The 21,554-nt window shown below is 41.0% G+C and overlaps 1 protein-coding gene across 2 annotated transcripts in view; it reads left to right on the forward strand.

Annotated features, from left to right (window-relative positions):
- Window positions 1–21,188, forward strand: part of Tnpo3 (transportin 3) — a 79,673-nt gene extending 58,485 nt beyond the window's left edge. For both annotated transcript variants that reach the window (XM_050141484.1, XM_050141485.1), the window contains 7 exons: window positions 1,233–1,349; window positions 3,025–3,119; window positions 5,406–5,562; window positions 5,764–5,931; window positions 8,978–9,090; window positions 18,558–18,655; window positions 20,100–21,188. In XM_050141484.1, coding sequence (XP_049997441.1) covers window positions 1,233–1,349; window positions 3,025–3,119; window positions 5,406–5,562; window positions 5,764–5,931; window positions 8,978–9,090; window positions 18,558–18,618 — 711 coding nt within the window. In that variant the 3' untranslated portion in view covers window positions 18,619–18,655; window positions 20,100–21,188. The remainder of the gene's footprint in view (window positions 1–1,232; window positions 1,350–3,024; window positions 3,120–5,405; window positions 5,563–5,763; window positions 5,932–8,977; window positions 9,091–18,557; window positions 18,656–20,099) is intronic.
- Window positions 21,189–21,554: the final 366 nt, after the last annotated feature.

A 21,554-nucleotide genomic window follows, 5' to 3' on the forward strand; every position in this document is an offset into this window, starting at 1 on the left:
TCCAGAGTTAACAAAGAGTGTTTTCCTCAATCAAACTCTAAATTTCTTGTTTCGGTGAGATCTCTCCCTGAACCTGGAGATCTGGCTATTCTAGCGAGGTAGCAAGCTTGCTCTAGGTGTGCCTTGTCCATCCCACCTGCCCAACTTTTACATGGGTACTGAGGATCTGAACTCTGATCCTAATGCTTGTGCTTTTATCCACGAGTCACCTTCCTGGTCCCAATTTTTTTTTTCTTTTAATCATTAAGATTGGTAATTGTGATGGTGTGATTTGAAGTAGTAGCATTTAGACCTACATGAAACACTTATCCTTAGATCATTAAGTAATTTGTGTTTGTTAGCCTCCTGTGTCAATATAGCACATGTAATCTTTGGGGAGGTTGGGGGGTATTTTTGTGCTACACTGTCAAATTAGAGTTAAAACATTGACTATGCCAATGAGACTACAATTTTACAGTGTGTCCCTTAACCAAAATAAAAGAAAAATGAGGGTTGGGCATAGTTGGTGCAGACCTTTAATCCTAGACAGTGAGACTATATTTTGGAAATACTACCTCAAGTACTAAATTGCTTGTATGTAGTTTGAAGTATTTGACAGTTCTTTCAACATTGTCTTCAGAAGGAAACCAGTCAGAGGCATGAAAGAACTCTTTAAAAAGAAAACTTGTGGACTGGAGAGATGGCTCAGAGGTTAAGAGCACTGGTTGCTCTTCAGAGGTCCTGAGTTCAATTCCCAGCAACCACATGGTGGCTCACAACCATCTGTAATGAGATCTGGTTCCCTCTTCTGGCCTGCAGCAGGTATACATGAGGACAGAACACTGTTACAATAAAATCTTTTAGAGAGATTTAAAAAAAGAAAACTTGAAAATTAAGTTGAGCCTTGTGTTTCAGAAAGTATTGCCAATAAACTGTAAAACTTTGCCTTAAAGAGAAAAGCCCCAGGGGCTGGAGAGATGGCTCAGAGGTTAAGAACACTGGCTGCTCTTCCAGAGTTCCTGAGTTCAACCCACCAGCAATTGCATGGTGATTCACAGACATTTATAATGAGATCTGATTTATGACTTGCAGGCATACATGCAGGCAGAATACTGTATACATAGTAAATAAACAAATCTTTTAAAAAAGAGAGAGAAGCCCCATCTGATTTTCTTCCTGCAGATAGATTGTTGATACTCCAGATTCTTTCTGAGGGGTGAGGGATGAGTTGACTGGGTAGTTTCTTCTTGCAGATGGTGAATGTGTACCGTGTACATCAGCATTCCTGTTTCCTGTACCTTGGCAGTATCCTTGTGGATGAGTACGGCATGGAAGAAGGCTGTCGGCAGGGATTATTAGACATGCTTCAGGTGTGTTTTTCCTGGGGAGAATATGCCAGGCTTTATGGACCTGGGGACCTTTGCTGTGTCTTTATTCTTATCACAGCCATGGCATATTGATTTTCTAATGTCGGGGAGGTAGACACTTGGTGATTGTTTTTATTTTCTTCTATTTATTTATTTTAGATAGGGTCTCACTATGTCCTGGAACTCACTATGTAGACCAGGTTGGTCTCAAATTCACGGAGATCTGCATGCCTCTACCTTCTAAGTCCTGAGGTTACAAGCTTATTCCACTATGCCTAGCTTTTTAATTTCTTACTGCACTTGTTGGGGTGTGGGGTACATATATTACCACAGAGTGTGGAAGTCAGAGGACAGCTAGGGAGTTGATTCTTTTCTTCCATCATGTGGGCCCAGAAGATGAAACTCAGATACCAGGTTTGATGACTAGACCGCACCTAGTACAATATATAAAGTGTCTTCCCTAATGTTGGGATGGGCGCTTGCTGTTCTTGCAGAGGATCTGGATTCGATTCCAGCACCCATGTATTGGCTTTTAGCTGTCCATTGCTCCAGTTCCAGGGGATCTGATACCACCTTCTGACCTCCAACATGCAGGCAAAATACTCCTACACATAAAACAATCCTTAAAGAAATTTTTTTTTTTTTAATTTCTAATTTCGTGCCAAGTATGGTATTTCGTGTCTGTAGGCATTTTGTGAGTTGAAAGCCAGTCTGAGCTACATAACCAAATCTTGTCTCAAAAAAAAAAAAAAAAAAAAGTAAAAGTAAAGAGTAGAGTCAGACCTGGATGGCACATGCAACAGAAAAACAACAAAGGATCCAGACCTAGGGTTGTCATCTGACCTCCACATTCATAAAAAAAATAAGTTTTTAAACATTCCATGAAAGATTCAGATATGATGGTGCATGCCTATATTCTCATTATTCGGGGATCTGAAGCAAGAGGATTACTGTGAGTTTGAGACTGACCTTGGTATACTGTGACTCCAGTTTCAGGAGCTCTGTGACACTATCTTCCAAAGTAAAAAGATTTTAAGTGGGGATGAGACATAATCAATTCGTTGCATCAACTGAAATATGTACTTTTGTCCCTTAAATGTCTTCTGTATGTGTGTTAAGTGTATTGTGTGTGTGATATACACATCAGTGTATAGGTGTGTGTGTATACATTTGGAGACAAGAATAGAGCATCAGGTGTCTTTCTCCTGCTTTCTGTCTATTGCCTTGAGATAGGGTCTCTCACTGAAGCAGAAGCTTTTTCCACAAGGCCAGCTGGCTAGTAAGCTCTTAGCATCTGCTTGTCTAACCCCCCCCCCCCAAAGAAAAAGAAATTGACATTACAGGCACATCGGGCTCTTTATGCAGGCACTGGAGATCCAAACTCAGTTCCTCACGCTAGCATAGCAGGTGCTCTTCCCTACTGAGCTGACTCCTTCCTCAGTCCCTAATAGGTGACTTTTTTTTTATCTTTTCTCTCTCACCCCCCCTTCTCTCTCTCTCTCAAACATATAAGTTTGTTCTTTGAATTGGTCAAGAGTTCTTTTTTTCCTATTTTGCCTGTCACAATCTTGTCATTTCCTATGTGCTTCTTCTACTTGTATTTGCTATGATGTTTGGCAAGTCTAAATATTGACATTTATGTTTAAGCATTTGTTTTAAAATTACTGTTTTGTTCTAGGCACTATGCATTCCCACTTTTCAGCTCCTAGAACAGCAGAATGGCCTCCAAAATCACCCCGACACTGTAGATGACCTATTCAGGTTAGCCACCCGGTAAGTCCTTCTGAAGAACAAGACTTTTTAATGTTAATTGCTCATCTCTTGTCGCTACCTAATTTTGCCATCTGACATTTTATGATTTCCTTCTCTATGAAATGAGGTCATCAGGAAAAGTGGCTTAATGATTCATAGCCTTTTTGTGAGCAGAGGTGAGGGGGTATTAGGTGGGAACATGGAAGGAATATGTACCACATAGAAATGTACTTAGGCAGGCTAGGAATGTGTCTAAGTGGAGACTCTGAGCTCAGTGCCCACTATCAAATGAAAATAAAATAGTGCTTACCCAATGTCTTCGTGGTTACTATGATGAAACACTGACCTAAAGCAACTTTGGGAGGAAAAGGTTTATTTCATTCACAGTTCCATATAACAGTTATTATCAAAAGCAGTGAGGGCAGGAATCTGGAAGCAGGAGCTGATGTAGAGGCCATGGAGGGTGCTTACTAGCTTGCTCAGCCTGCTTTCCTATAGAACCCAAGACTGTTAGGCAAGGGTTGAACCCACCCTCAATAGGCTGGGCCCTCCCACATCAATCAATCATTAAGAAAATGCTTTACGGGCTTGCCTAGAGCCTGATCTTATGGAGGCATTTTCTCAGCTGAGACTCCCTCTACTCAGAAGGCTCTAGCTTGTGCAAGATTGACATGAACTAGCCAGCACACAGGTAATCCCCAGTAGTGTTACTGTCTCATGCTGCTTTCATTGTTTCCTGCTTCACTCTACTTCTTGAAGAAACTGAACATCCTTAAGATAGAACCAGTGATTCCTAGTTTTTGTTTGTTTATTTTATAGACAGAGTCTCCCTTCATGTCCCTGACTGTCCTGAAAGCTCACTATGTAGACTAGCCTGGCTGAAATCTACCTGCCGGAATTAAAAATGTGCAGCACCATGTCCAACTTTGTCTGACTGCTAATTAATTTTCCTCTTTCTGTGATGAAATACCCTGTCGGGCAGCTTAAGGAAGAAAGGGTTTTCTTTTGATTACAATCTAACACTTTAGTCTGTCACAGTGGGGAAGTTACAGCAGTAGGAGCCTGAAGCAGCTCTGCTAGGCTGACTTTCTCCTTTTTATGCAGCTTAAGATCCCAACCCAAAGAATGGGACCGCCCAAGGGCTGGAGAGGTGGCTCAGCAGTTAAGAGCATTGCCTACTCTTCCAGAGGTCCTGAGTTCAATTCCCAGCAACCACATGATGGCTCACAACCATCTGTAATGAGGTCTGGTGCCCTCTTCTGGCCTGCAGGCATACATGTAGACAGAGCACTGTATACTAAATAAATAAATAAACTTAAAAAAAAAAAGTAAAACACTCCATCTTCCCTCTGGTGTATTCAAGGGGCAAACACAGCCAGCCACCTTCCCACCTTCTTTACACACATAGCCCTGATTTGGTTCAAATTTCAGTTGTCCGGTGTCTTAGTGGCCGTCTTCCCTGCGTAGGGTCCTGTTAGTTAAATCTCAGCCTTCCCAAGGCTGACATGATGATAACTCCACTCTTGCCACAGGTATTTTCTGANAATAAATATTAAAAAAAAAAGAATGGGACCGCCCAAAACAAGTGTCCTTCCCACCTCAGTTACCCTTATCAGGATAACCCCACAGGCATTCCCAGAGGCCTGTCTCCCAGCTAATTCCAGATCTCATTGAGTTGAAATTAAGAATAACCGGTTCACTGGTCTCCCCCTTTTATTTATATAAATATGTATTATGTAATGTATGTATGTATAAAGAGTTTTTAAAGAATAACTTCAAGGGCAGGGCTCCTTGAAATGGGTTCACCGTTTGGTGGCATCCAGTGAGCTCTCGCGCTGGGCAGTGCCCATATCCGCGGAAGGTCTCCAAGGTTCTTTAAAAAAAAAAAAAAAAAAGGAAAGAAAGAATAACTCAAGTTCCCAGCAAAATTTAGTGAAAAGTATGGTTTCCCTGTGCCTTTTTTGTCCCCATACGCACGTACATACACACCTCCCCTTTTATCAACATTCTCCTCCAGAATGATCCATTTACTAAAATTCATTCTCCTACACTTGTTTTTGAAACAGACTCTAGAGTGGACATTAGGATTCACTTCTGATATTTTTGCACTCTGGGTTCTGAGAAGGGTCTAAGGAGTGGTTACCACTGTAATCTTACTAGAAGTCTTCTGTGCTCTATTTTAACCCTCCTTCCCTCGAGTTCCCAGCACCCGGTGGCTTTAACTGTTTCCATGGTTTTTATCCTTTATCTTGGCAGCTTTTGTAGCCTAATCTTGTTATTAATACCTAACTTCTCCTCACATACCAGATTTATTCAGCGTAGCCCTGTCACCTTACTGAGAAGCCAAGTAGTCATCCCCATCTTACAGTGGGCCATTGCGTCTACCACCTTGGACCACCGAGATGCCAACTGCAGTGTCATGAGGTTCCTTCGAGACCTCATCCACACAGGAGTAGCAAATGATGTGAGTATAAACATGCCTTTTGTGTGTGTGTGTGTGTGGCTTTTTTCTGTCTCTTTTGTGTACTTGGTTTGTTTTAGTTGACCTGTACCATAGGGGATCAGTCACTGACCAAGTTACTAACCTCTGGATGTCAGCCATCTGTGCTAAGTGCTGCATACTGCACAGCCCTGGTTCCTAGTGTGTGCTCCCCTTGTCTTACAGCATGAAGAGGATTTTGAATTGCGTAAGGAGCTGATTGGACAGGTGATGAACCAGCTTGGACAGCAGCTTGTAAGCCAGCTGCTCCACACGTGCTGCTTCTGTCTGCCACCTTACACCTTACCAGATGTGGCTGAGGTGCTCTGGGAGATCATGCAGGTTGACAGACCGGTAAGTTTCTTTCATAAGGTGCCTGTGCTCGCGGTTCCCAAACCTAATAAGCTTTGGTTCTTTGAAACTGGCCCTAAGTTTGAACCAGCTCTATTGTATATGTCCTTGAAACCAAATTTAAACACATCACTAAGCTTCATTTGTAAGTGAAGGGGCCCATTGAAAGCTAGTAACTCCTTATTGGGTTCTTGAGGTTTGTAATATCATCATCAGAAGTGTGTACTAAGCTTTGGATTCGCTTGTGTCTAGTCCATGGGAAATCTATTCATTTGTGAGAGATACTTTTGGGGGGGGGGCGGTGGTTGTTTGAGACAGGGTTTCTCTGTAGCTTTGGAGCCTGTCCTGGAACTCTGTAGACCAGGCTGGCCTTGAACTCACAGAGATCCACCTGTCCCTACCTTCTGAGTGCTGGAATTAAAGGCATGTGTCCATCAACACTGCCTGGAAGAGATACTTATATATTAGTTATACCCAGATGCAGATTATTCAAGAAATGTACAATTACTCTGGACTCTATCCTGGATGACATTGGTCCTTGGTGCTTATTTCACTAGTTTCTGTAGGGATACAAGTATTAGAAGTAAACCATAGTATACACACCTAGATTTGACTGGGTCCTCTTTCCATTCAGCATGGAGTGGCAGGACTGCTCATACATGCTAAGGATGTGGTATGCTACTTGTGTGTACCCAGCCTTGGACAGTTTATGAGGGTATGTAATAATGCACAGGTTGTTTCAACCCTTGTGCTCAGTGGGTGACAGATACTGCAGTCAAATGACCCTCGCTTCCTCATGTAGTTTCAGTACTAGCTATGTAATCATAAATGACATTATGCCTACTATATAAAAATATGAGATTTTTTTAATTTTATGTGTGTATGAATGCCTGCATATATGTTTACAGCACATGTGTCTAGTACCTGCAGGGGCCAGAAGAGGGCATTGCTTCCCTTGGAACTAGAGGAATAGACAGTTGTGAGCTGTCACTTGTGTGCTGGGAGCCAAACCATAGTCCTCTACAAGAGAAGCAAATTCTTTTTTTTTTTTTTTTAAAGATATATTTATTTATTATGTATACAACTTTCTGCCTCCATATATACCCAGACGCCAGAGGAGGGCGCCAGATCTCATTATCGATGGTTTGGAGCCACCATGTGGTTGCTGGGAATTGAGCCACCATGTGGTTGCTGGGAATTGAACTCAGGACCTTTGGAAGAGCAGACGGTGCTCTTAACCACTGAGCCACCTCTCCAGCCCGAGAAGCAAATTCTTAATCAGAGTCATATCTCCAGCTACCATGTCAGAGCTTTGAGCATAGTGACACAGTATAACACCCTATAAATTATTTTGAAAAATATGATTTCTAATTTTTAATGTTAATTTATAAGCCATTTATGAAATTACACAGTAGGGCCTAAAATGAACTATCTTCCAGAACCAATAAATAAATAATAAAAATGCATAATTATACTATAGTTCAGTTATTTATTTGTTCAGTTCATAGGTAGATATTACAAGGAAACTAAATTAATACAGTCCCTGGGCAGGATGACTTTAAAATCCTGATTCTCGATGCTTTCTGATATGGTTTCTATATCACCTGACCCAGAAATCATATATCCCTGACTCTTTCCCCAAGAAATAGCAGTACAAGTATAAAAAGGGTGCATGCATTTGTGTGTGCATGTGCGAGTATGTGTGTGTGTGCACATGCATGTGTGTTAAAAAAGAAGTGTTTTTGATCACTACCAGTTTAATAGGTGTTTAAAGGAACCTTTAAAGTACATGGTTTAAGCAACTCAGGTTTAGTTAACTGCAATTTTAGCATGTTCCTAATTAAGTATCACAATTCATAATTATAGTAAAAAAAATTTTATATAGATACCTAGAGTAGGAGGTCCATTTAGGCCATGGTACTATTTTGAAAACTTGTAAAGGAGAAAATTCTCATTTAGTTAATTCTGAGTTCCTTATTTTTCTATCTGCTTTATTGCTTTAAAAACACAGGTACATAATGACACACACTGATCCCAGCTGATCTAAGCACTTGGGAGCTAGAGGCAGGAGGACCACAGGTTTGATGCAAGCCTAGTTACATAGTGAATTTTAGGTTAGCTGAAGGTTTGTGTTTAGTTCATATTACAGAAACAAAGCAAAATGAGACAGTGTGAGTGTGTACAGAGAGGGTGTGTGTCTGTGTCTTGTTGATGTTTGGTTTGTTTATTTTTCTTAAGACAGGATCTGACTATATTCCCTATGTATTCCAGACTGGCCAGAAATTCTCAGTCCTCCTGCATCCATCTCCCAAGTGCTTGGGTTAAAGGCTTGTGTCTTCATACCTGGCTATGTAAGCCACACATTGTGGACTGGAGAGATGGCTCAGCAGTTAAGAAAACTGGCTAATTTTTCTCCTGACCTACATGGTGACTCTCATCCATGAGCAATTCCAGTTCCAGGAGATCTGACCCCCTCTTCTGGCCCCACAGGCACTGCACTGTGATACACAGACATTTATGCAGGCAATATTCTCACCCTACACACACATACAATCAAATAAAAACAATTAAGCTGTTGTGGGACAGTCAGTATCAATATTTTCAATTATACCTTGCTTGTCTGTAATATCCATAGATGTTTTTCATTTCATCATTTGATTTGATCTTTTCCAAGCTTCTTTCTGTCTTCTCAAAGTTAGGCTGTAGGAACATGCTAGCAACATCTTCCTTGGTCTTTCTGATTTCCAGTTGTTTTAAATTGCTTTTGATCTTTAAGTTATTTGATCTCAAAAGTTTTCTGACACCTAGTAATTTTTTTAAAATAAATATATTAATGTTAGGAACAGACCAAGAGTCTCATCCAGAAGAGACTTCACTTACAAGGATGGCTGCCCTCTGTTCCTCTGAAGAGAAGATAGACCTGCTTTTGTTTTGTTCAACCCAGAACATTTGAAGGCCTAGGATAGTATTTTGTTAATCTTATCTGGTCCGACTCTGTAGGTGCCAGATCTTACTCCTTTAAAAACTCATGTCTAATTTCTCTATACAGACCTTCTGTCGGTGGCTAGAGAATTCCTTGAAAGGTTTGCCAAAGGAGACAACTGTGGGAGCTGTCACAGTGACACATAAACAACTTACAGATTTCCACAAGCAAGTCACTAGGTGAGTGGTGCCGGGGCCTTGTGAAAGGAAGACAAAAATAACTGCTTAGACTTGCTTTTACGAATCGGCATAAAAAGTCAGCAGGTGGAAACTTCACCACGCCTTACGAGTCAATCAGCAGAGTGCCTGTTTAGTTAGGGTTTCTAGTGCGTGAAGACCAAGGTCACAGCAACTCTTAGAAAGGGAAAGCATTTGATTAGGGCTGGCTTGCTTACACTTCATGTCATCATGGAGGGGAGCATGGAAGCATGCATGCAGACATGGTGCTGGCTTCATCTTGATCAGAAGGCAACAGGAAGTAGAGTGAGACACTGAGCATGGCTTGGGCATGGAAGAACTCAAAGCTCACCTCCACAGAGACATTTCTAATCAAGGTCACACCCACCCCAACAAAGCCACACCTTCTAATAGTGTCACTCCCTGAGCTTATGGGGGCCAATTACATTCATACTACCACAGTGCCCAAACCTAAAAACACTCAGATTCTTTTGAAATTTTAAAGTTTTAATACTGTGCAAATAAAACATTTCTGAGATGTTTAGGCTCATGAGTCATTTACAGTGCATCATATCTTAATTTAAATGTAATGTGACTGTCTTCCTAGTTACTGTCTTACAGCCATTAAAGTACTCGTACCTTTTGTTGCTCCTATTAGGAAATGGGTTTTCAGTTTTTCAGTATTAAAAACTCAAAAATAAAAATACAGTGTTGTTTTCTAAATGTAACCTTGAATCAAAGTCTGTGTGAGACATTATGGTCTCTACATAGTATTCATGGCAGTTATTCGATTTGGATTTTGGATTTAAAATTTGGCTAAATCTTAAATACAGGCTTTTATTCATACACTTGTGGGATGATGTGTAAGCCAAAGAATGAGTGCTATAGCCAGGGTGATAATGTCAGAAGAAAAAAACAACCTGGAAATAAAATTATCTATCAATAGAGAATGGTTAAATAATTCATTCTATGTCTGCATTAGTAAATAGTCACTAAAAAAGTAGTACATGTGGTAGATGAGAAAATCGTACAATTCAGACATGGTGACACATGCTTTTACTTTTTAAAATTTTTGGCCATAATTAGAAAGGAATGTCATGTTGGAAGGACATAGAACAAAGCTGCTCATCTTATGGTAGCCAGGAAGCAGAGGCAGACAGAGTGGTATCAGGATAAGATACATGTGTACTGAGAGTCTGGCAGGTTCAGATCCACCTGTAATTCTAGCTCTGGAGGGTCTGGAAGGGGAGTTAGGGTGTAGGAGCTCAGGAGGCACATCTCATCTGTAGTCAGGAAGCAGGAAGAGATGAACACTAGTAGTTAGCTGGATTTCTCTTGTATTCAGTCAGCTACATTTATTTAGAGTAGGTTTTCCCTCCTTAGTTAACTCCTTTACACCCATGCCCAGAGATTTGTCTCAGGTGATTCTAGAATCTGTCAAGTTGACAGTCAGCATTAGCCATGTATATGCCCTGTTTTATTTATTTTTCTGTTTGTGTTGCTTCTCTTCTTGTCTACTGTGAATCATGCTGGTATAAATAACATTACCATAAACATGGATACCATTATTACACATAGCTCCTAAAACATGGATGTATGAGCTCAATATGGTGATACAAACCTTTAATCCCAGTATCCACAAGCCAGAAACAGGAGGATCTCTGTGAGCCTGGTCTACTTAGCAAGTTCCAGGCCAGCCAGGCCTACATAGTGATCCCTCACTCAAAAAAAAAAAAAAAAAGAGAAAAATGGATATGCAAATGTTCTTTGAGACCTTGCTTTCATTCCTTTTGCGTTTATGCTAGACTGGAAACTATTGTACTTGGGGAAAAAAGAAAGGAAAAAGAATTTTTTTGAACAGCCACATTATTTTTCAGAGTACCTTTATTACTTATATTTCCTCTAGGTGTGTACAACGTTTTAATTTCTCCACATCCTTATCAACCTTTTTGATATGAGAGGTGCTAGTGGACTTTAAGGTTTTTTTTTATTTTTTATAGACTGATGCAGTCCTTGTTCTGAATAACACTGGCTTCCCCTGCCCCAAGTATTTTTTTCTTTTATTGAAAATAGATTTTCCCCCATCACATAGTAATGTCCTAATTACAGTTTTCTGTCCCTCTACTCCTCCAGGCTATTTTGTTGGGTTGGTTTGGGGGATTTTTGGTTTTTTTTTTTTTTTTTTTAAAACAGGGTTCTCTTTGTAGCCCTGGCTATCCTGGAACTCACTCTGTAGCCTAGGCTGGTCTGGAACTTAAGAAATCTGTGTGCCTTTGCCTCCAGAGTGCTGGGACTAAAGACATATACCACCACCACCTGGCAAAATGTTTTATTGTGGACTCTTTATTTTTTGTTTATTTATGGTTTATTTGTTTGTTTATGGTTATTGAGGGCAGGGTTTCTTTTTCTCAGTGTTTTCCAGCTCTTACTAGTAGCTACTTTAGCAATTTAATCCTAGTATCCTTTTTGGATATTTGTATCTAAACAACAATGACCTTTCTGTGTTTGGGATTCTTTGGTTGGTTGGTTGGTTGGTTGGTTTTGTTGTTTTGTTTTGTTTTTTTTTTCTTTCTTGAGACAAGGCCCTACTGTACAGCACAGGCTGGGTGGAGCTTACTGCCCTTTGTGAGCTTCCTTCCTTGGCCTCTGGTGCTAGGATTATTGTGTGAGGTGCCTTCCAAGCTCTTGTTGGGTTGCTTGTGTGTTGGGCCTGTTAATTCCCTACTAGAAACATGACTTGTACATTTTTTTCTCCCATCTTGTGGCTGCTTTTTAGCTCTGTTGGTTGTATCCTTTGATGTTCGGTTAGAACATGGTTATTTTTTATTTTTGCAGTGCCAAGGATAGAGCACCTTACAAGCATTCTGTTGAGATATTTTGCCAGTTTCTTAAAGATTTTAATATTACTGTAGTTCAATTTATTCATTTTTATTTTTGTTTACTGTGTTCTTATCCTAGCCAAGAATTGTCAGATCCAACATTGTAAAATTTCCCCTAGGTTTTCTGTGAATAATTAAAATACTTGATCTGTCTTTCTTCTGTCCCTCCCCCCCCTCCCTCCCTCTTTCCTTCATTTAGCTTATTTATTTCATATAATGTTAGGGCATTTCTTTCTTTTGCTAGTAACTATTCAGTTTTCGTCACAATGTTTATTCAGATGCCCGTTCCTTATCTTGTAATGGTCTTAGCGCCTTTGTCAAGAGACGCTGGACCGTGTGCATGAGGACTGGCGTCCATCTCACTGCCAGTGCCGGGCTGTTTCCATCACTTTGACAGTATCCAATATCATGGGTTTTGAGATCAGGGATTATGAGACCTCCACTTTTGCTGCCCCTTTTCAAGACTGTTTTGGACATTTGGAGTACTTGAAATACCATGTGAGTTGTAGAAATCTTTGTTTCTCTAATACTGTTGCAGTTTTGTAGTTATTGTACTGAATCAGTAGACTTCTTTGGCTGTTGCTGATAAGACAACAATATTAAGTCTCAGAGCTGGGTGTGGTGGCTAGCACTGGGAAGGTGGAAGTGCAAAGGTGATAAATTTAAATTTAAAATAAATCCCCAGCCACATAGGGAGTTCAAAGACAATCTAACCTACAGGAAACTGTCTTAAAAGGGGGTGGGGCCTTGAGGCAAGGGGCTCATCCATTTTAAGTTCAAAGCTAACCTGAGCTATATAGTTTCAGTTCACCCTGTACTATGATGTCTTAGTTAAATGTTGGAGGTTGGTGGGGAGAACTGTTTATTTTGTAGCTTACTAAGTGTCTAAAGGTCATGTCCTAGAACTGATATTTTAATTTTGTATCAGCTGATATGCATGGCTGAAAATTAGCACAGTAACTGGCCTTTGTGATACATTTCTCCAAAGTAGGGATTCCCTTGAACCAGGTAAGCATATATAGACTGGGTGACCTTATGAAATGATTTGATTTGCTTTCATTGTGACTTTATAGTACGGGTGGTATTTCACATGACTGGTCTCTGGAGAAAGGTGCTTCTCCCTGCTTCTGTTTGTCTGTTCATCTTGCTGGTCACCAGAAACCATGATTTGTTGGCTCTAATTTCCTTGAAGCAAATGGAAGTCTAGGGGAAGTCCTCCAGAGACTGTTGGCATTATGCTGTTATTTTCATTTCGGTTAATTCGTCTTTAAATAAGGTTAGTTCTACCCTGTAAGGTCATTAAGAGATGCCAAATGGAACCCCGAAGCTCCCACACAAAATAGACGATCTGTGAAGTTTAACTCCTTTTTGTTTGGAAAAGAAACTGCCAGACTGTCATTGCCTATTTGCAAAACTAGCTGGGGCATGTCTCCTGCCTGCTTTCCAGCAGCCACCCACACATTCTGGAATATGTCTCCACAGGCCCATATGCTTTTCATGGGGCTAATATATGATGGATAGAATAATGAGTAAGTCAAAAATCAAGTCACAGACAGCATTCTAGTTCGTGAAAGGGCTAGAGAAAAGGCTCTAAGTAAAGCAGTATCGTGAGTAACCGTATCCTTGATCCTTGCTCAGTGAGAAGAAGGCAACTGAACCAAGTAGCCTTGACCTTCATTGCTGAACAAGTTCTGCAGCTCCTAGAGCAGGCTGGGGCAGGTGCGTGCATGCGTGCCTGCGTGCGTGCGTGCGTGCGTGTGTGTAGTCTTGAGTTAAAAAGGGGTTTGAGATTGCTCACCTTCTCTTAGTAATTCTCTAGTGTGTGTTGTCCTTGAACCTGTGCATGACTCAGTCTCCCTTTTGGTTTTAAGGTTCTCTAACTCTTGCCTCAACAGGCTGTTTTGTTTGCCCTCCTAGCAGGGAGGGTGAACTGGTTCAGCTTCATTGTAGCAAGTCCTGGCCTGCTTTGCAAATGGTGCTGGTAATGAATTCTCCAGCTAAAGAGAGCTGAGCTTTATCATCTTAGAATACATTTTTTTTCTTCAGAAAAAAACATGATAAGCCATCATCAGTTCAAATTGATTGAGACTAAAAGAAATCCTGCCATTATTTCCTACTTGCCCATGCCTAACATGACATCATACCATGCATGACACTCTTAAAGCTAAAAGGTGCTGAACATAGGAAGTGTTGACACTGGAATTAGAGACCAGATGGGGCGCTTCACTGTTCAGGTTGTCATTGCCTACCAAGACACCAGATAAAATTTCCTAGCACCTGCCTAGGATTATGAGGGTTGAGAAATAGTGGCCACAAGCATATCTGGGGAAAGACTTGGAATTATGGGACTAGAATATAGAAAATAGTAATAGGGGTTGGAAAATAAAATCTGAGACCAGAAACTAGTCAGTGCCATAAGAACCACAGTAAAAAAATAGTGTTGACATTTAAGGGCTTTTTAAATTTTTGTTTTCGCATTTTCTTTGTATATAGGGGGGTATTTTTGTTTTATCTTTTTTTTCATTGAGCTTTTTGATCCTTTGTTGTGGGCTTACCCACCAAGGTCATTTAGGTTCAAAATTAGCTGGAGCTCTTGCCACCTAGGTCATTCATTGATAGGATTGGGCACAGAAGTGGAGCTGATTGGAGACTTAGGTCCATCCTTACTGTCTTAGTCACTGTTCTATTCCTGTGAAGAGACACCATGACCAAGGCAATTCATATAAAGGAAAACATTTAATTGTGGGTTTCCGAGGGTTGGTCCATTATCATTTTGGGTCCCCATGGGCCTGTAGCAATATCCTAATGTAAAAATGCATTCAGTTCAATTTCAGAAGTCCTCATAGTCTTTCACAGTCTCAAGACCAAGGTTTTTTCTGAGACTCATAACAAAAAACTGTAACCCTCTGTAAAATCAAAATAAAAATGAGATCACCTATTTCCAACATTCAATGGCACAGAATATACATTACTATTTCATAGAGGAGGAAAGGGGTATAGTGAGGAAATACTGGACCAAATTGAGACCAAAAGCACCTGGACAAATTCCAAATTCTCTTTCCCTTGTCTCATATCAAATCACTCTTCAGATCTCCACTCCTTTCAGCTTGTTGACTGCAACGCACTTCTCTCTTGAGCTGGTTCCTCACCCTGTTGGTGGCTTTCCTCAGTGGGTATCACACTGCTCTGGCATCTCCAGCATCTTGTGGTCTTCAACACAATCCAGGCTTCACCTTTACAACTTCTTGCAATGGTATCGTTGGGCCTCCATGCAGAGATACTCCTGGCACACACCTGGCCCTTATTTAACCAAGAAGGGAGCTTCCACAACCCTTTCTTGTATCCTTTACATCCCAATCCATAGGCAGCAGGGGGAGAGAGCCTGGGCTTGACATAGGCTTTTGAAACCCCAGTGACACACTTCCTCCAATAAGGCCTGCCTCCTAATCCTTCTAATCCTCTCAAACAGTTCTATTCACTGGTAACTAAGCATTGAAATATCTGAGTCTATGGGGTCCACTCTTACTTAAATCGTCACACTTAATTTGCTATTCACCACAGTTCTCTTGTCTTCAAACATTACTTATTTGGAATTTGATTGGTTAGTTGGTTTGGTTTGGTTTGGTTTGGTTTTTTTGAGACAAGGTCTCCTTATGTAGCCATAGCTTGCCTAGGACTTACTCTGTAAACCAAGCTAGTCTGGAACTACAGAGATCGTCCTGTCTCTTTCTCACAAGTGCTGGACTAAGGGCATGCACAGCACTCAATTTCAATGCTCTTTTTTCTCACTCTCAAAAAGGAGCTAGATATAGAGGTATTCCTCCATCTGGGTTAAATTGAAAGATCTCCATTGAAAACTGGATAAAATTTTAAACATATGGGATATTGGGATAATAAAAGAATCTTGAGTCCCCAGCACTTTGGGGGTCCTTGTGTATCCTCTCTCTTAATGGTTTGTTGTAACACACACAGCAGCCTCTGGTAGGTTACTTACCTTCCCTCCTGATATTGGAGACATGAATGACATGAGCTTACATGCACTTGGCTCTTAGCATATGCTGTTGATTTTTAAATAGACCAAAAAATATAATTTTGTTAGTAAAGCTTGTTAAATCAGTAGAAGTGTTAGGAATTATAGTTTAGTGGTAGGTTGCTTGCATAGCATGCACAAGACCCTGGGTTCAATTTCCCACTATGCTAGATAGAGAGTATTGTTGCCTACAGCGGAGAAAAAGTAGAAAAAAGTTTCTGAAATACTCTGTCAACTCCTGGAGTCTGAATCAATGAAATCAACACAAATATAGAAGGACCTCCTACACCAATTCTCCTTTTCTGTTTAAACAAAAAAAGAAAGGCTTCCACTTTAACATAGTAAAATTACATATAACAAAACAGTTATCAAGCAAGAATTACAGTTATAATATTTATATCTATTTTATCTTTTATCATAATTAAGGAAAACTATATCTATTCTTCAGCTAAGTCAAAGATTCCAGAAGGATATCATGTTACCTAAGTAAACCAGAAATAAGCAACTTCCGAAACTCTAGAAATGACAGAGAAATCTCGCTGCCTGGACAATCATCCAAAGTTCCTCTGTACCGTTGGGGCATCCATCTTCAGCCTTCAGGCCCATGGTATCCAGCAGACATTTCCATAAAGCAGGAAATTTCAAAGGCAGTTCAGTCACTTTCTGCTGTGTCCTGCTGCAGAATTTCTCACAGACTCTTTCATGAATCAGGAACCCCGAAAGACCATCTCACCTTTAGGCAAGTTCAGCAGTCCTCTCTCTCTGTGAGTTCTTCATGTCCAGTTTACACATCAGTCCAGGCAAGAGCAGTTTCTTGCCCAAATGGCTAACCAACTCCATAAGGAGCATCTTCAATGCCCATCTTTCTCTTGAAGCAGATTGGTGCTGCCAGGAGCAGACGTGTCTCATTGTCATGAAAAACCCTGAGTTATTAAAACATTAAATGCCATATTCTGTAGTCTTTGAAAGATATGAAGAATGCCTGTCTAACTGATATAGATCTAAGAAAATCTAACTAACGTGACTACAAGCTTCACTATTATTGATGATTATCCATTAACAACCTATATTTCCTAATTATACATTACATTTTTAACGAACTACACAATCACAATATCTTAATCAAGATCAAAAATACCTTTACATATAACAGAATTGACCTTAAATTTATATCACTAAAGCAAAATCCATACCAATGCAAATTATCCATATCTATATCATATCCCCCTTTAAATGTAAAAGAACATTTATAAACAAGATTTGGGAATATGGACATAGTTTTTTCTCTCCAAACTACTTCATGCTGTATGGGGGCACTGTTAATCAGGTCTTTCGTGGTGTATCCTGTATGCTAGGTTCATCTCAGTTGGCAGTTGAGTGAAGTAATTTTCTGAAGGTGTTCATGGTGATCTTTCAGGAGGGCGTGGTCTATCATAGTCAGGAAATCTCTGCAGCACGCCCTAGAAAACAGCAAAAAGCTGTGTTAAACTCAGGTTTTGTGTGTGTGTGTGTGTGTGTGTCTAGAATTCCTTTTCAAGCCCTCTCAGGTTTTACGTGGAGTTCATTACCACGTTGGGCACCACTCTGTTGCAAAACACCAGTTTTGGACCTTTCTACTTGGTGAGGGAATCTGTAGATAGGCATTTGATACCATTTCTGTTGCTAGCTTTTACCAGTTACTTCCTCTGGTATTTAACCAGCACAGGATGGCAAGTCTTCTTGAATTTTGGCTATATCCCTGTGCCTGAGTTTCTTAGTCAGGAGAGGGTTTCAGGAGGATGTGTTAGGAAGTGCTTCCTTTCTCTTGCTTTGGCTTAGCCCCAGGTTCAGTTAGCAAAGCTCTTGGGGAGATAGCTAGAAGAATGAGATTTGCCTCAGCTGATTTCTAGATGGGTGTCAGACAAAGGGAAGAGTCAGGTGAATATTGGGCTTATATATTATAATAATACTGGGGCATCTCAGCATTTGCCAAGAACCAAGTCCTGTTCTCCTTTTCTGCATGTGTTAACCCTTTTCTTTCTCCCCCTCCTTCCAAGAGGAGATCCTGAGCATCCTGTTCACTAGAGAATCAGTGGCTGGTAGTCCTAGTTATTGGACGAGCCTTGTAAACAGCATCTGTCTTTGAATGAGAACAGGGAACCTGCTGGCTCTCTTCCTTTGAGGGCTTCTGGGTTCCTTGTGTCAGGAGCTCCAAGTATTCACATTTATTGAGTTGGTTTTGCTCACTGCTCTTTTGTCATAAATGTCTCATTTATATGAATGAATTTGAGTCCCCGAGCAACATGAAGTAAGTGATGGATGAGGAAACTGAGGAAAGATGGGTGTCTTGTCCATGAACACAAGGGCCAGGAATCAGCCCTCAACAATTTGTCTCCAAAGGTCATTCCTTGAGAACGACCAAGCTTATAATTATCTTCATTTATGGAAGTTCATTTTTACCTGAGTTCTGGGAAGATCTCAGTCATGAGTTGATGGAACCTTGGCATTGCGCTACTCCCCAGCCTGTTGGCTCTCTTGTCCGCAGTCAAGCGTCACCCACCCACCCACCCTTTCTCTTCTAGTGCCGAGGAATGTAAGCAAGTTTGCTGGGCCTTGCGAGACTTCACCAGGTTGTTTCGGTAGCCCAAGCTCACACTCCTGCACTGTGCCTGTCGTCCAGGTGAGTTGTATATGCTTCGGGTTCTTTCTGGACTGGTGGGGAGGCTTGAGAATGGGGTTATATTTAAGGCTCATTGCTGAAATCAAGAAAGAACTTAGTGTGTAGTTATCGCAGTGCCTGGGACTTTTCAGATCCTTGATTGTCTTGGACCAGAGCAGGTAGATTAACCATGTATCTGGATGCCATTTTCCATTCCATAGAGGGGAACTGTTGCAGGATGCACCTGAAAACACTTTTCCCTAATAGCTATTTCTAGCCTAATAAGCGTGTGGTAACAATCAAATTGGTACTTTTTAACCTTTGCTGAGAACGGTGGTGACCGTAATTCCTAGCACCAGTCTTCTAAGGCAGGCTTGCCAGAATTAATGTGTAAGCAGCTTATTCTTATTGTTTCTATAACTGAAATATGCCAAGGAGCTGTAGGAAAGCAGCAGTTTCTCGAGATGTCTCCTGATGGTCGACTTTCTCTATGTGTGAGAAGCTCGGCTAAGGAAAGGAATGAGTAGGTGGTAAAATTTACTTACCAGTTTATTGCCTAAGAAAGGCAATTCTGTAAGCCCGCACTTTGACATCATAAGGAACATTTATTGTCCCACCCATAGGCAATATTCTGAATCCTGCACTTGTTGTTTCTGTAGTGAATGCATTATTAGGTCAAGGTGATGTTCAGTAGTATCTTACCACACCAAAAATTATTCTAAAGGTTGGTTCTTTAGTAAGTAATCTGAGGTTGTCAGTGCATTGATAGACCTCAAGAGGTTGCTTGTAAGCAGCTGTAGATGTTCTCTGCTTATCTTCCTCAGGCCCTTACCAAGTGTCAGGTACCATTTCTGTGTGTTGAATATATTAGCCAAAAGAATCTTCCTATGGGTTTCTGCTACTGTACTCATCTTACAAAGAAGAAAATTGAAAGTCAAATATGTTTTAACAATTTTCTAAATGTTACACTTAGAAGCCGGGGGAGGCAGATTCAGGAGTAGGATTCTGGTACCAGAGCCCTCGCTTTAGCCTTTATAATAGATGGCACATCTGTTCAGCAGTCTTGCCGTAGAGTTTAAATCATTGTTAGTAAACAAAGCCCTCTTTCCAAACTAAATCTTGCATGAAAACCCAATATTTAATAGACTAAAGTGGAGCTTTTCTGGTGGTTTACCATGGAAGGCTCAGTTCTGTTGGCTTCCTCTCAACCTTTACATCATCCTTAGTGTCTGCAGCTCAGCACTGGAGACATGCTGCAGGCAGTGGTTTAGGGAAGTTGATGTTGCCATGAAATTAATTGCAAGTTGAGAAAAGCCAAACTTTGGTTTTGCATGCGTGTTAACCTGAGCCCTGTAACAGAGCCCAGTGAGTGCCTGAGCACATGCATAGTGCTGCCTGAAGGCGGCTGTCATCCTGCTCACTGTCCTCTGGAGCCCAGCTCTCACCGTCTCTTCTCTTTTGTCAGGAATGTCTTTTTTATTAGAAGACAGGAAGCAAACAACCCAGACTGTCCCACAATCAGAAACCTCCGTTGTGGCAGAGGAACCTTCACTGCCGCCAGACAGGGAGAAGCTTCAACCTCCCGAGGCATCCTGAGGAGTTCCTGTTTGGGGTGTGAGGGAGAAACAGCACGGTTTTAAAGGTGGCCGCAGCCTGTCCGGCGTGGTGGGAGGGGAACTAGTTTCCTGGTGAACTTCTTTCTAAAAGGAAAAATAATTCAAGGAAATTTTAAAAAAAAAGAAGAAGAAGAAAAAAAAAAACCTGGAAGCTGTGATGAAAGCAGAACTGTACCATTCACCTGGTAGCAGATGACGCACACGATAGACATACACCAGCATGCAGTGCACATACAGAAACATAACAGTGAGAACTTTCTGTGAGACAGGCACATTCCCTAAGGGAGATGTGGAAGTCAAATGAGAACCATGGCTACACTTGGAATTAAAGAGTCGTTCATGTCTCCTCTGTTGTCCTTCCTTTAAACATGAGTAGAAGGATCACATGCACACCCCAGCCGTTCCACCTTTAGAGGCCTCCAAACAAGGAGCCTGTTCCGCTTTCTGTCACCATCAGGGATGAAAGTCAGAACTAGCCAGGGCCAAAGTTGCTATTCCTGTAGAGCCCAACCCTGCTGTTGAGTTGCTGAGTCCACTCCAGTTCACATGCTAAGTCATCAACCTTGGGGAGAAAATCCAAAATTGAGGTGGGTGGAAGGGATATAAATGTGTGTTAAATATTTCTTTTTCTTAGTGAATTATTCATCCAGACATAGGAGGGGCAAGAACAAAAAAAAGGCTATGGAGAAAATGTATTTACAAGACTACTTGTATTTTGCTTAAAAAGTGTGAAAATTGACTTCTTGGAACATGAGGCTGAAATGGGAACCCAGAGAACAGACCTTAATGAGGGAGTGTGGTCTTGTGTTGACATTAGATTACAGGGGCACTGTTCTGTCCTGTGGTGTAACCATCTCAAGATGAATCAACAGCACCAAAAAAAAAAAAAAATAGAAAGAAAAAAAAGACAAAAAATAAAAACCCAATTTTTAAAATTTTACCGGTCTTTGTTTTTGTTTCCATTCACTACCTCACTAAGTGAATCTGGCCCGTCCACCTGTAATAATCAGCCTTTGTGGAGCCTAAGGGGCATCTGAGCAGAGTTTAAAAAGGCAGGTTCCACCCTGGGAGTCGCCCTTCAAGAAACTGCTGGTTCTTCCTTTCTGTAGCTTCTGCTGCTTCTCACCTTTCATGCAGCCTCAGTGAGAGCGAACTGTGTTCATGTCATATAGTCACAAACACATAAACTGGGAATGAACTGTGCGCGCGCGCACACACCAGAAGCTTAAAAACAAGGTTCAATCAACTTTGGCATGATACACCTGTGAAATTATGCCATCGCTAAAAAGATGGTGAACATATTA

The sequence above is a fragment of the Alexandromys fortis genome, unplaced genomic scaffold, assembly GCF_014885135.2.
Source record: "Alexandromys fortis isolate MF-2015 unplaced genomic scaffold, M_Fortis_MF-2015_v1.1 scaffold_44, whole genome shotgun sequence".
NCBI lineage: Eukaryota > Metazoa > Chordata > Mammalia > Rodentia > Cricetidae > Alexandromys > Alexandromys fortis.